General features: G+C 41.8%; 1 protein-coding gene across 4 annotated transcripts in view; it reads right to left on the minus strand.

Annotated features, from left to right (window-relative positions):
* The window catches only part of HTT (huntingtin), a 136409-nt gene that overhangs the window by 82665 nt on the left and 40163 nt on the right, over nt 1–13581 (minus strand). For 3 of the 4 annotated variants that reach the window (XM_059923695.1, XM_059923694.1, XM_059923693.1), the window contains 6 exons: nt 10596–10676; nt 5245–5606; nt 2578–2701; nt 2202–2320; nt 449–560; nt 61–198 (listed from right to left, as the gene is read on the minus strand). In XM_059923695.1, coding sequence (XP_059779678.1) covers nt 61–198; nt 449–560; nt 2202–2320; nt 2578–2701; nt 5245–5606; nt 10596–10676 — 936 coding nt within the window. The remainder of the gene's footprint in view (nt 1–60; nt 199–448; nt 561–2201; nt 2321–2577; nt 2702–5244; nt 5607–10595; nt 10677–13581) is intronic. The other variant, XM_059923696.1, reaches the window with a different exon arrangement.

Here is a 13581-nt window from a genome sequence, read left to right on the forward strand (position 1 = left end):
TGAAATAGTTTTCAAAATAATGATTAAATGTGAGGAATAAGATACAAACTTTGAACGTACCAGGGTATTCCATGGTGTCAAGCGGTGCTCTGTAAAGTCTGCCGAAGAAAGATTCAGGATGAAGGGCCACAGCAGCTCCAACACAGCTGAGCGCCAGTGCCTTCACGCTGACCCTCACGTCCCTATCCGGAACCAAGGCTGCAAACAAATCCACCTGGGTCACCTTCAGCTTGAAAGCAGCACATGTCTAGCTTCCAGATAAACAAAACTAGACCCGCTAAACCCGCTGCTCCCGTCTTCCCCTCCCTCCCCAGCGGTCAGTGAAAACCAAAGCTCGTCCCCAGATTCTACTCTGTCTGCTGCAAACAGGCACAAAGCTGATTACCAAGATGACCTCTGAAACCTAAAGTCACTCCCTTCAACCCTGCACCTGCCTTTCTACACTTACCGTTTTTTTCCCCAGTTAGCAAAAATGAAGCGGACAGAAGGCGGACGCAGTGGACAAGAGGAGCAGAATCTTCGTCACTGGACTGGCCAATGTCACCTTTGATCCGGCAGGGCTGGAACAGAAAAACTGACAGTTTGTCTTATAATCATGGAACCCACCCATTGATTCGTTAGTTCATCCAACAAATAGTCCCAGAACAGCAGCTGTGCCAGGCGCTTGGGATTCAGAGACGCCTACCTTCACCCACAGGTGCCCAACCTCACGGGCCACGGCAGAGCAGAATCAGACCAGCCAGAGGGAGTCCTGACCCGGGGCCATGTGGGCTGTGGCAGGCATGAGCCCAGTGTGCAGGGAGGGAGCCACACAGGAGGGCAGCTGAGACCTGGCATCCGGGGGAAGCTCCTCGGGCAGAGGAAAGAGCCTGGGGAAGCCCAAAGCTGCGAGGGGTGGGCCTGGTGCGAGGGGGCCCAGAAGGAACAGCCGAGGTCGCTACAGTGACGAGCAGCCATGGAGGGACTCAGTACGAAACACTACTTCCTGCCCTCAAGGAATTTAAAATTAACTGGGAATACAGGACACTTACATGGAAAAGGTAAGCAATAGAGATAATTTTAAAATAGTTCAATGGACAACTGAGTAGCAACAAAAAAACCCAAACAACCTGATTAAAAAATGGGCAAAGGACTTGAATAGACATTTCTCCAAAGAAGGCACATGAATGGCCAATAAACCCATGAAAAGATGCTCAACATCACTAATCATCAGGGAAATTCAAATCAAAACCACAATGATACACCACTTCACACCCAGTGTGATGGCCACTCTCAAAAAAAGCAGAAAATAACAAGTGCTGGCGAAGATGTGGAGAAAATGGAGCGCTGGTGCACTGTGGGTAGGAATGTAAAATGGTGCAGCTGCTGTGGAAAACAGTACAGTGTTTCCTCAAAAAATTAAAAACAGAACTATCACATGATCCAGCAATTCCACTTCTGATATATACCCTAGAGAAATGAAATCAGGGTCTTGAAGAGGTATTTGCACACTCATTGATAACAGCATTATTTACAACAGCCAAAATGTGGAAGTAACCCAAGTGTCCATCAAGAGATGAGGAGAAAAGCAAAATGTAGTAAACACGTTCTGACACCTGCTACAACATGGATGAACCTTGAGGACATTCTGCTGAGTGAAACAAGCCAGTCACAAAAGGACAAATCCTGCATGATTCCACGTATATGAGGTCCCTAGAGTCACCAAATCCATAGAGACAGAAATCAGAATGATGGGTGAGAGGGGCCGGGGGCCGGGGGAACGGGAGGTTAGTGTTTAATGGGGACAGAGTTTCAGTTTGGGAAGATGAGAAAAGTTCTGTGGACGGATGGTGGTGACGGCTGCACAACAATGTGAGTGCAGTTAATACCACTGAACTGTACACTTAAAAATGGTTACGACGGTAAATTTTATGAGTATTTTACCACAATAAATAAACAAACAAATAAATCAATTCACTGGAACAAAACCAAGAATGCTGCAAGGCCTTGCATGACCACCAGATGGTGAGGACGCGCTCCCACCTGGAGAGGCAGAAAAGCAGAGCAGACCCGGGAAGAGGTCAATATGCGACGGGGAGACAGCGGAGCAAACGCTCCGCGACGGGAAAGCCAAGAGCTGGGGGGACAGGCAGCAGCCAGGGCGATGATGAGCTCTCGCGGGAGCTCAGGATGCTGAGCCGTCTCGGGCCTAAGTGTCTCACCTTGCTTTCTTGATCTCCTGGGTCAGCAGCTTCGTCTCTTGAGACAAATTTATCTACACTGCTGTCAGAGGGCTGCCTGCTGTGGCCCATGCTTTTCAACAAATGTGCTTGTTGAAGGGCTTCAAAATCGGAGAGAGAGAGGTTAAGTGACAAGTTTCCAATGAAAACACAAATACACATATTTACACAAAGTCAATATGAAACCACAGGATTTAGATCAAAAAAAGGATAATAACTTCTCAATTGATTTTCCTCATTTGCTATCTACACCTCAGGAAACAAAGACGCCAGAAGATTTCTTCTCAGAAGCTGAGACCTAAGAGGTCAGGGTTGAAGACAAGGCCACTCCGTAGTACATGGCCTGAAGTCAACGTACCGATGGAAGAGTTTCTGAAAGCCTCCGTGTCTTCATCAGGAAGAATTGCAGCAGCGTCCTCGTCCTCGTCCTGGGGCTGCCCCGCCTGCATCCCTGGGTACTGGCTGTCGGCACCATCTAACACCTAAACAGTTCAAGAGGGGCTGTGAGGGTTCTGAAGTGTGATCACCGAGGGGCAAGCCCTCCAACGTGGAAGGCAAAGGCAAAACCCCACAAATAACACAGACCACATCTCACACGCCAACACGAAGGTCACTTCTTCAAGTGCACGTGGGTGCATGCGTGTACATTATCAAGAGCTGACTGACCACGCATTACTGCTACATTATAAAAAGCTTTCGTAACTCTAAAAATTCCAAAACAATTCCAACCTGGACATTTCTCTTTTTGATTACAAAAAGAAAAAAAGTCAAAAATGAGGAAAAATCTTTTAGACAAAAGTCTACCAATAGGTTATCCCCTAAACTGCTAGAAATGACCCAACTAAGTTTTAGGCGCAATATTTCATATATTTAGCCATATATGTGGGTTATGATTTCATACTGCAAAATTTTTCACATCCAATTGTACTTGACCTGAAAAACTGAGTGATGTACCTTCAATATGCTAGTTAAATTATTACTGAAATAAATTCTATATCATTTAAAAAATCATCCCAAATCCCTCCAAATAAGTTAAAAAGAAACTGAGCTACTTGCTCAAAAACAACCAAGAAAGAAATGATTTCCTCCACTCTCCAGATTGTTTAAAAAAAAAAAGAACCCACACAGGTTAAAATGAGAAGTTTCACCACAATAAAAAACAACATTTTTTGAATATCATACTACACCCCAGGCAGGCTCGAAAGTACTTACATGTATTATTTCCCTTATCCTCATAAGTCTTACAACGTAAGTACTGTCGTCATCTTCATTTCGTGGATAAGAAAACTGAGGCAAGAAGGGCCATAACTGCGCTAGGCTACACAGCTAGTAAATGGCCGAGCGGGAATTCTCATCGTGGTGGGCTCCCTCCAAGACAAGCCCCACACTGGGCTATCTTGTGAAGACAATCCCGACCCCCTACAGCTGGCTTATTTTTCTCTATGGCACTTATTGCCATCTGACTATGTGTTTATTTACCTGTTGATTACTGGCTCATCATTTGCCCCACCCACACAGGCACACACTCTAGAACAGAGGCAGGCAAACTACACTGGTGTGCCAAACCTGGCCCACCAGCTGTTTTTGTAAATAAAGTTTTATTGGAACACAGTCATCTCATTCACTTACATATCTACGGCTGCTCTGGCACTTCAACAGCACAGATGAGTATGCAACACAGGTCATATGGTTCACAAAGCCAAATATATTTACTATCTGGCCCTAAATGGGAAGAGTTTGAGGACTCCCACTCTAAAATATTAGCTTTGTGTGAGCAGTTTTGTGTGTTGTGCCCTCTACTTCATCCGCGGCTTGTGGGACAATCCCTGGAACATAACAGATGCTCAGTACATTTGTTCAGCAAATAACTAATGACTAAATAAAGGACATGGAAGCACCTCATAAATCAGAAAGAACTCTGCCAGTGTGAGAAGCATCAAGGGAAGAGGTTTAGTTCCCTGCAGGCCACAGCCTGGCGTGGGTCCCTGGCCCAGCCCTACCACACAACACATAGCTGCTGCAGCACTCCTAGACAGGACGCTTTCACAACCTCCTATGGTCATTCAGTCCCACTTCTAGCAAACCTGCCCAGAAATTATCTACTGTAAAAAGGCAAGATGAAAGCTGGTGCAATAAGCAAACAACAGAAACTTCCTCCGCACACTTAACGTGCTACTGAGCCCAGCACTTTCCCAACCTTCTCTTCTCCCGGCCTACTGGTTAGCACTCTTCACCCTTTCCTGACTTAAAATCACTTCCCACCGTTCCCGTTATCTGTCCTACCCTCCTCCAGGTCTTCTAGTTAAAAACCCCAACCGTGAGCCCACTTCTCCAGCCGAGCAAGTGGCAATCCACTCGGCCATCAGGAACCACATCCACATGACAACTGGAGAGCTGCCAATGCTTTAGCTCATGATTTGTAACGCACAGTTTCTGTATTCATTTAAGTAAAATATATATATATTCTTAATAAAATACATTCAATAGTAGCAAAACAACTAGTAGTACAAACTGTTTCAATAAAATTGGGCTGTAAAATTTGGCATACACCTGTACCAAGCTTTAGACCACTCCTGAGGTGTCTGTCCACTAACTCAGAGATAAGAGGCACTCAGATCCATGCTCAAGATGGGGCATGTATGTTGTTAAAGGTTTTGAAAAGTCAGAAAGTGTTAAAATAATGCACAGTATTAATGTTATTAATCATACTGCATTAAGACCACAGATCTGTTAATAATAGGCTCCTCAAGGACTTTCAAAATAATGACTCAACCTGTGACCAACAAGATATTAAGAAATTTTTAATGCACTTTTGACCTCCACGTTTGACACAAAAGACACTGGGCTGTTTCCTTCAGTGAAGGACTCAGATGGGGCTGAGCTGCCTGTTAAGGATCCGAGCTGGTGACCTCTACACTATTATCAGTGGGTCAGATGAATGGAGTGAACCAGCAGGAGGGTCCAGGTCTAGGCCTCCGGGGAAGGCTCCTCTGAAGAAACTGGGCTGCCCCCTCCAACCACTCACAATTTCAGAACTGTCGGAAGGGGTCACGGCTGAATCGGGCCCCTCGGTGGTGGTCTGGGAGCTGTCACTGATGGGAGAGGAGGCCTGGGTCCCATCGTTCAGGTCCATGGCAGGGTCAGACGGGACGGCGCTCATCTGGCTGGAGCTGTGGCTCAAGATGTCCTCCTCGTCCCCGTCGGTGGCACCACTCGCCAAGTCACAGCCGGTCAGATCCACCGAGTCCGCCTGAAGTGTGTGCTGTGACCGGGGCTGCTCGGTGATGATGTCGTGACCCCCAGAGTCGGCAGCTGAGCTGGCAGAGCCAGGAGTGGAGACCCCAGAAGAGGCAGCCAGCTCACCGCCAGTCTCACCCTTGACTGCGGCTGAAGACAAAGAAACACTCATTCTTCAAAGGGTCAGGAAAAGCATTCAATATGGGACCAAATATTTGCAAAATACCCCAAAATTCACTATCAGCAAATGTTTTAACTGCAAGAATCCCTGAAATACAGTGAAAATATGAACTACTCAATTTCAAAAGCAAGACAACAGTGCATCCTTCAAACATGTTTACTGTATTATTTACTTACCTTTTACTATATTACAGTATTGATAAAATAAGGATAAGCAGATATTTTTTAAATGCTACGAATATTCTCAAATGGCATTTCAGTGCAAAACCTGAACCCTGCCCAGCAACATTACCACCTCCAGTTCTTTTTTTTTTTTTTTTTAATTAATTAATTAATTAATTTATGGCTGTGTTAGGTCTTCATTTCTGTGCGAGGGCTTTCTCTAGTTGCGGCAAGTGGGGCCACTCTTCATCGCGGTGCGCGGGCCTCTCACTATCGCGGCCTCTCTTGTTGCGGAGCACAGGCTCCAGACGCGCAGGCTCAGTAGCTGTGGCTCACGGGCCCAGCTGCTCCGTGGCATGTGGGATCTTCCCAGACCAGGGCTCGAACCCGTGTCCCCTGCATTGGCAGGCAGACTCTCAACCACTGCGCGACCAGGGAAGCCCCCCACCTCCAGTTCTTAAGCAACTGCTCCAGCCTGAGCGTGGAGCAGCGACGAGACTTTGGCGATTCCCAGGGAGCCTGGTCAGGGGCACAGGCTGGGTGGTCACAAATGCCCGGAGCAGGGCTTCCCTGGTGGTACACTGGTTAAGAATCAGCCTGCCAATGCAGGGGACAGGGTTCGAGCCCTGATCCGGGAAGATCCCACGTGCCGCGGAGCAACTCAGCCCGTGCGCCACAACTACTGAGCCTGTGCTCTAGAGCCCAAGAGCCACAACTACTGAAGCCCGTGCGCCTAGAGCCCGTGCTCCACAACGAGAGAAGCCACCGCAGTGAGAAGCCTGTGCACTGCAACTAAAAGTAGCCCCCGCTCGCCACAATTAGAGAAAAGCCCGCGCGCAGCAACAAAGACCCAACGCAGCCAAAAAATAAATAAATTCATTAAAAAAAACAAAAAACAAAAAAAACCCCCAAATACCCGGAGCTCTAAGCAAGCGGTGCTCTTGGAGGTGGGCTTTCCTCCTTCCCAGACCCTGTTCAAGACCTCTAAGCCAGTCCTACTCTCCAGTAGCATAAAGTTTCACATTTTCTTAGTTTCGTTTTTAAATTCCCATTAAAAAAAAAAAAAACAAAACACCATTATGGGGACTTCCCCGGTGGCACACTGGTTAAGACTCTGCGCTCCCAATGCAGGGGGCTCGGGTTCGATCCCTTATCAGGGAACTAGATCCCACATGCATGCCTCAACTAAGAGTTCATAAGCCACAACTAAGGAGCTGGCGAGCTGCCACTAAGAAGCCCACCTGCTGCAACTAAGACCCGGTGCAACTAAATAAATAAATAAATAAATACACTACCACTACATAAAAATCTACACCAAGCTGTTAGCAATGCCACTCCTGTAGGCCAGTGGGTCAATGAGCACTTGGGCTTTATAATGTGTATAGCTGTAATTTTTTTGTTGTTTTAACTTTACTTTTGTAAGTTAAAAAATCAATTTCTATTTTGTAGACTAAATCAATAAATAAGTAATCACCACTGAAATTATTCAGATTTTCCTTCCCCAGTATTTCAGCCTCATTTTCAGTTATCTAAAAATATTCTTTTGCATAGGGTTATACAACCCAAACCACTCTCATTTAATCCAATTATTAGTATCTTACTAAATACTCATCTTTTACAAGATGAATAAAGAGCTTAATTAGATAACTATTTGTAAACAAATGTAAATTTCTTTCAAGTTAAACTATCCTCAATTTTTTTAAATTGAGGTATAGTTGATTTACAATGTTTCAGGTGTACAGCAGTGATTCAGCTACATATATATATATATATACACATATATATATACATATATATATATGTATATATATACACACACACACACACATATATATATATATATATATATATATATATATATATACACACACACATATTTACAGATTCTTTTCCATTATAGGTTATTGCAAGATATTGAATATAGTTCCCTGTGCTATACAGTAGGTCCTTGTTTATCTATTTTATATATAATAGTGTGTATATCTGTTAAACTCAAATTCCCAATTTATCCCTCTCCTGCTCTTTCCCCTTTGGTAACCATAAGTTTCTTTGTCTGTGAATCTATTTCTGTTTTGTAAATGAGTTCATTTGTATCATCTTTTTAAGATTCCACATATAAGTGCTAACATATATTTGTCTTTCTCCGTCTGACTTACTTCACTTAGTATGATAATCTCTAGGTCCATCCATGTTGCTGCAAATGTCATTATTTCATTCTTTTTTATGGCTGAATAGTATTCCATTGTATATATGTACCACATCTTCTTTAAGCATTTCTCTGTCGATGGGCATTTAGGTTGTTTCCACGTTTTGGTTATTGTAAGTAGTGCTGCAGTGAACACAGGGGTGCATGTATCCTTTCAAACCATGTTTTTCTCCAGATATATGCCCAGGAGTGAGATTGCTGGATCATATGGTAGCTCTATTTTCAGTTTTTTAAGGAACTTCCACACTTCCACTTTTCCATAGTGGCTGGACCAATTTACATGGTTCTCTTTTCTCCACACCCTCTCCAGCATTTATTATTTGTAGACTTTTTGATGACGGCCATTCTGACTGGTGTGAGGTGGTACCTCATTGTAGTTTTGATTTGCATTTCTCTAATAATTAGTGATAATGAATATTTTTTCATGTGCCTGTTGGCTATCTCTATGTCTTCTTTGGAGAAATGTCTATTTAGGTCTCTGCCCATTTTTTGATTGGGTTGTATATTTTTTTTACATGAAGCTGTATGAGCTGTTTGCATATTTTGGAAATTAATCCCTTGTCAGTCTCGTCACTTACAAATATTTTCTCCCATTCTGTAGGTTGTCTTTTCATTTTCTTCATGGTTTCCTTTGCTGTGCAAAAGCTTTTAATTCCATTAATCTAGGAAACAAACCCAGAAAAACACTGCTGTGATTTATGTCAAAGAGTATTCTGCCTATGTTTTCCTCTAGGAGTTTTATAGTATCTGGTCTTACATTTAGGTCTTCAATCTATTTTTAGTTTATTTTCATATATGGTTTAGAGAATGTTCTAATTTCATTCTTTTACATTTAGCTGTCCAGTGTTCCCAGCACCACTTTATTGAAGAGACTGTCTTTCCTCCACTGTATAGTCTTGCCTCGTATGTTGTAGATTAATTGACCATAAGTGTGTGGGTTTATTTCTGGGCTTTCTATCCTGTTGCACTGATCTGTGTGTCTGTTTTTGTGCCAGTACCATACTGTTTTAATTAGTGTAGCTTTGTAGTAGAGTCTGAAGTCAGGGAGTAATTCTTCCAGCTCCATTCTTCTTTTTCAAGATTGTTTTGACTATTCAGAGTCTTTTGCGTTTCCACACAAATTAAAAAAATTTTTTGTTCCAGTTCTGTAAAAAATGCCACTGGTAATTTGATAGGGATTGCAATGAATCTGTAGATTGCCTTGGGGGTATGGTCATTTTAACAATACTGATTCTTCCAGTCCAAGATCACAGTATATCTTTCCATCTGTTTATGTTGTCTTCAATTTCTTTCATCGTGTCTTATAGTTTTTGGAGTACAGGTCTTTTGCCTCCTTAGGTAGGTTTATTCCTAGGTTTTTTGTTTTTGATGAGATGCTAAATGGGATTGTTTCCTTAATTTCTCTTTCTGACATTTTATTGTTAGTGTATAATAATTTTGTATATTAATTTTGTACCCTGCAACTTTACCAAATTCATTGATGAGCTCTTGTAGTTTTCTGGTGGCATCTTTAGGATTTTTTATGTATAGTATCATCTGCAAACACTGACAGTTTTACTTCTTCCTTTCCAACTTGGATTCTTTTTATTTCTTTTTCCTCTCTGATTGCGGTGGGTAGGACTTCCAAAACTATGTTGAATAAAAGTGGCGAGATTGGGCATCCTTGTCTTGTTCCTGATCTTAGATGGAATGCTTTCAACTTTTCACCATTGAGTATGATGTTAGCTGTGCATTTGTCATATATAGCTCTTATTATGTTGAGGTATGTTCCCTCTATGCCCACTTTCTGGAGAGTTTTTATCATAAATGGATGTTGAATTTTTTCAAAAGCTTTTTCTGCATCTATTGAGATGATCATATGGTTTTTATTCTTCAATTTGTTGATGTGGTCTATCATATTGATTTGTGGATACTGAAAAATCCTTGCATCCCTGGGATAAATCCTATTTGACTACATCTATGTTCGTCAATGATATTGGCCTATAATTTTCTTTTTTTGTGGTATCTTCGTCTGGTTTCAGTATCAAGGTGACAGTGGCCTCATAGAATGAGTTTGGAAGTGTTCCTTCCTCTGTAATTTTTTGGAATAGTTTCACAAGGATAAGTGTTAACTCTTCTCTAAATGTTTGGTAGAATTCGCCTGTGAAGCCATCTGGTCCTGGACTTTTGTTTGTTGGGAGTTTTTAAATTACTGATTCAATTTCAATACTGATAATCGGTCTGTTTATATTTTCTATTTCTTCCTGGTTCAGAGCCTCAGACAATTTTTAATCCCATTTTCCCCCTCACAACCCATGCAATTCATGAGACACTTTACCCACCATCCTCTTCTCAAAAAGACTTATACTCAGGGAGTATACACCTAATTTTAAAACAGCTTAAACCAAGGAAAATAGCAAACACTTGATGCAAGAAAACACACACATTTCAAAGTGAACACTATAAAAGACGCCTGAATTATCCACCATTTGAGCAAGCTGGCTTCACTGCTGCCTCCCAGTAGCAAGATCCATGGAGGTGCAGGGGAGGGGAGGAGGTGGGGGCAGCAGAGGAGAGCAAGGAGGACACGACGGCCACTCCGAGAGAGCTACCTGCAAAGGTGGGGCTGCTGCCGTCTGACCTTGACTCAGAGTCATCCTCCAAGGCTGCTGCTTCTCCAAAGAGCACTTTCCCTAGGAAATGATGTAGCGAGAGTCCTTTTAAGCTTGCTAAAAGGACGAACTTTGAAAATCAAATAAATGTACATTCCAAGAGGAATATCGTAAGTATATTTAATTCCTGCTCTCAGTCCGTCATTATATATAAGTTCCTTTATACCTCTAGAGTGTGAAACACAAAAAATGCAGAGATATCATACTTAGAGTATTATTAAAGTCAATAAACCTATATGGAAAAAGAATTAAAAGCAATGATTCTCAATCTGTACTACAAAGTACTTTAATAATTAATATTTATTGACTTAGACTACTGTTAATGTTAAATAATTTATATTACTATTTAATCTTAAAAATGGTAAGTTATGGCTAGAACCAATTCTATTAGCCTTTGGAATATTCATGTCATGTCTCCAATGGCACATCAAAACTTATATATAAAACTTTTATACCTAAAAGTCACTTTTATTTTATTATCTTTTAATCTGCTAGATTTCTATCATTGATCATCAGTACTCAAGTACTGTTATGATCTGTGAGGATGGAATAAAATTTCATCTTGTGCAAAATCCTAAAAATACATTTTACAGTTCATGGTTTCTAAATTATATTAATAAGAAAAAAAGAAAACAAAAGTCTTAACATGATTTAACTGGGATCATTAAATCATTTTGGTTATATTACATATAAATGTCATTAAACGACACTATCAATATAATTACTGGTAAGTTCCAATTTCTAATTTCACTGCTCTTCAAAGATTAAGTCATAGGGGTGATAACTTCCATAAATCTACACTGATGTGACATTAAAGCCCTCCCCCCACCGCCGAAAAAAAGCAAAGGATACTCAAAATCTCGATGAAACTAACACAGCAACTTGGCTTATCTACTAAATAACAGGGTCCTTTATTACAGAACAAGTGATTTACCTTGAGAAAGCAAATAACATTCCAACCTGTGAATTCAGAGTTAATGAAAGCAGTCTCTGTCTTTGGAAACAGTAGCTTGCAAATCTGTTCCAAGGAGTTCTCCCGAAGAGGGGGCAAGGGCCAAGCTGCTGCCAAGATGCCAGGCCACAGCCCCCAGCCCTCACCCTGATCTTACATCCAAAAACAACAACTCTGTTTTTCTCTCTCCTATGTACTGGCAGATTTCACTTGAAAAAAAGAATTCTGCAGCTATGACAGGAAACTGTGAAAACTGCAGCTCTAAATAAAAACAACAACAACAAAACACTGGAAAAACAAAAAAGAGACTGAGGACAAATCGCATGTCCCGGCCCCAAGAAAACAAAATACATCTCTACCAGTCAATGAGTCATCTTCTCATCATCATCAGCAAGAGTGACTGAGAAACAAACAAGGCAAGTACCGGAGAAATCTAATCACATGCCTGAAAATCTCTTCCTAGTCCAAGAATAGAAAGGCTAGCTTTTCCTAGAAGCCTTTCAGTTTTCAAGCAATCTCAGTGTTTTCACCAAAATCTCAAACTTGACTAAGTATCCCACACTATGATGGCCCAAATATTATTAATTCTAAGTACTTCTAGGAAATGCTTACTTAATCCAGTTAAGGCTAGAATATTATTCCTGTTAAGATCTCATTCAATACTACAAATAATATTAGGCATTAGGCTCTCAATTAAATACTCAACTCATGACACACAAAAAAGATTAGTATGTCGTATGTAAAAGATTAGTTGTTATATGTCAATTACACCTCAAAAAAAAAAAAGGTGTAAGTCTTTTAGGATTTCAAAATAGAAAACAACAGCAATTCTTTCCTATGGAAATCTAGACTGGAACAGAACATAATTGGTGCTATACGTGATGACGTGTACCAAAGCTATCAGACCATGTCAGACACACTTCGATTAAATAAAAATAAACAAACTATCAGAAACTTAGGCATGTACAAAGCTAAATATGTCTGAAAAATGACAACCAGGCCCAAATTCACCAAATAATTAACCAAACATTATTCCTAATACTAAACAAAATTCACTGGGAAGATGAGTTACCTTTATAAACACTACATTCCCTAAAGCAGGAGAAGGCAAACTCCAGCTCGCCCAGTTCTGTAAAATAAAGTTGTACTGGAATGAAGTTGCACCCATTAGCTTAGTATTGTCTATGGCTGCCTTCCTGCCACAGGACAGAGTTGAATCATTGCAAAAGAGACCAGTAAGGGCCACAGGCTAAAATGTGTACCACCTGGCCCTTTACAGAAAACATTTGCTGACCCTTGGCCTAAAGCATTAGAAATTTATGACAGGGAATTCTGTGGTGGTCCAGTGGTTAGGATACGGTGCTCTCATTGCCAGGGCCCCGGGTTTAATCCCTGGTCAGGGAACTAAAATCCCATAAGCCACGTGGTACAACCAAAAAAAAAAGAAAAGAAAAAGAAAAAAAAAGAAATATATGACAAACCAATTCTGATACACAAGCAACTTTTAAAACCCATCCTAGGGACTTCTCTGGTGGCACAGTGGTTAAGAATCCACCTGCTATTGCAGGGGACACGGGTTCAAGCCCTGGTCCGGGAAGATCCCACATGCCGCAGAGCAATGAAGCCTCTGCGCCACAACTACTGAGCCTGCGCTCTAGAGCCCGCGAGCCACAACTACTGAAGCCCGCGCACCTAGAGCCTGTGCTCCGCAACAAGAGAAGCCACCGCAATGAGAAGCCCGCTCGCTGCAACAAAGAGTAGCCCCCGCTCGCCTCAACTAGAGAAAGCCCACGCACAGCAGCGAAGACCCAACGCAGCCATAAATTAATTAATTAATTAATTATTCTTTAAAAAGCCATCCTACAGGACTATTCAGGCCTGGTTATCAGATTCCAGCAACATTTTTACATATAATCACCCTGTTGAGAAGAGTTACAGGCATAGCCAATTACATTACAGAAATACAGAAAAAGC

The sequence above is a fragment of the Balaenoptera ricei genome, chromosome 5 (assembly GCF_028023285.1).
Source record: "Balaenoptera ricei isolate mBalRic1 chromosome 5, mBalRic1.hap2, whole genome shotgun sequence".
Taxonomy (NCBI): domain Eukaryota; kingdom Metazoa; phylum Chordata; class Mammalia; order Artiodactyla; family Balaenopteridae; genus Balaenoptera; species Balaenoptera ricei.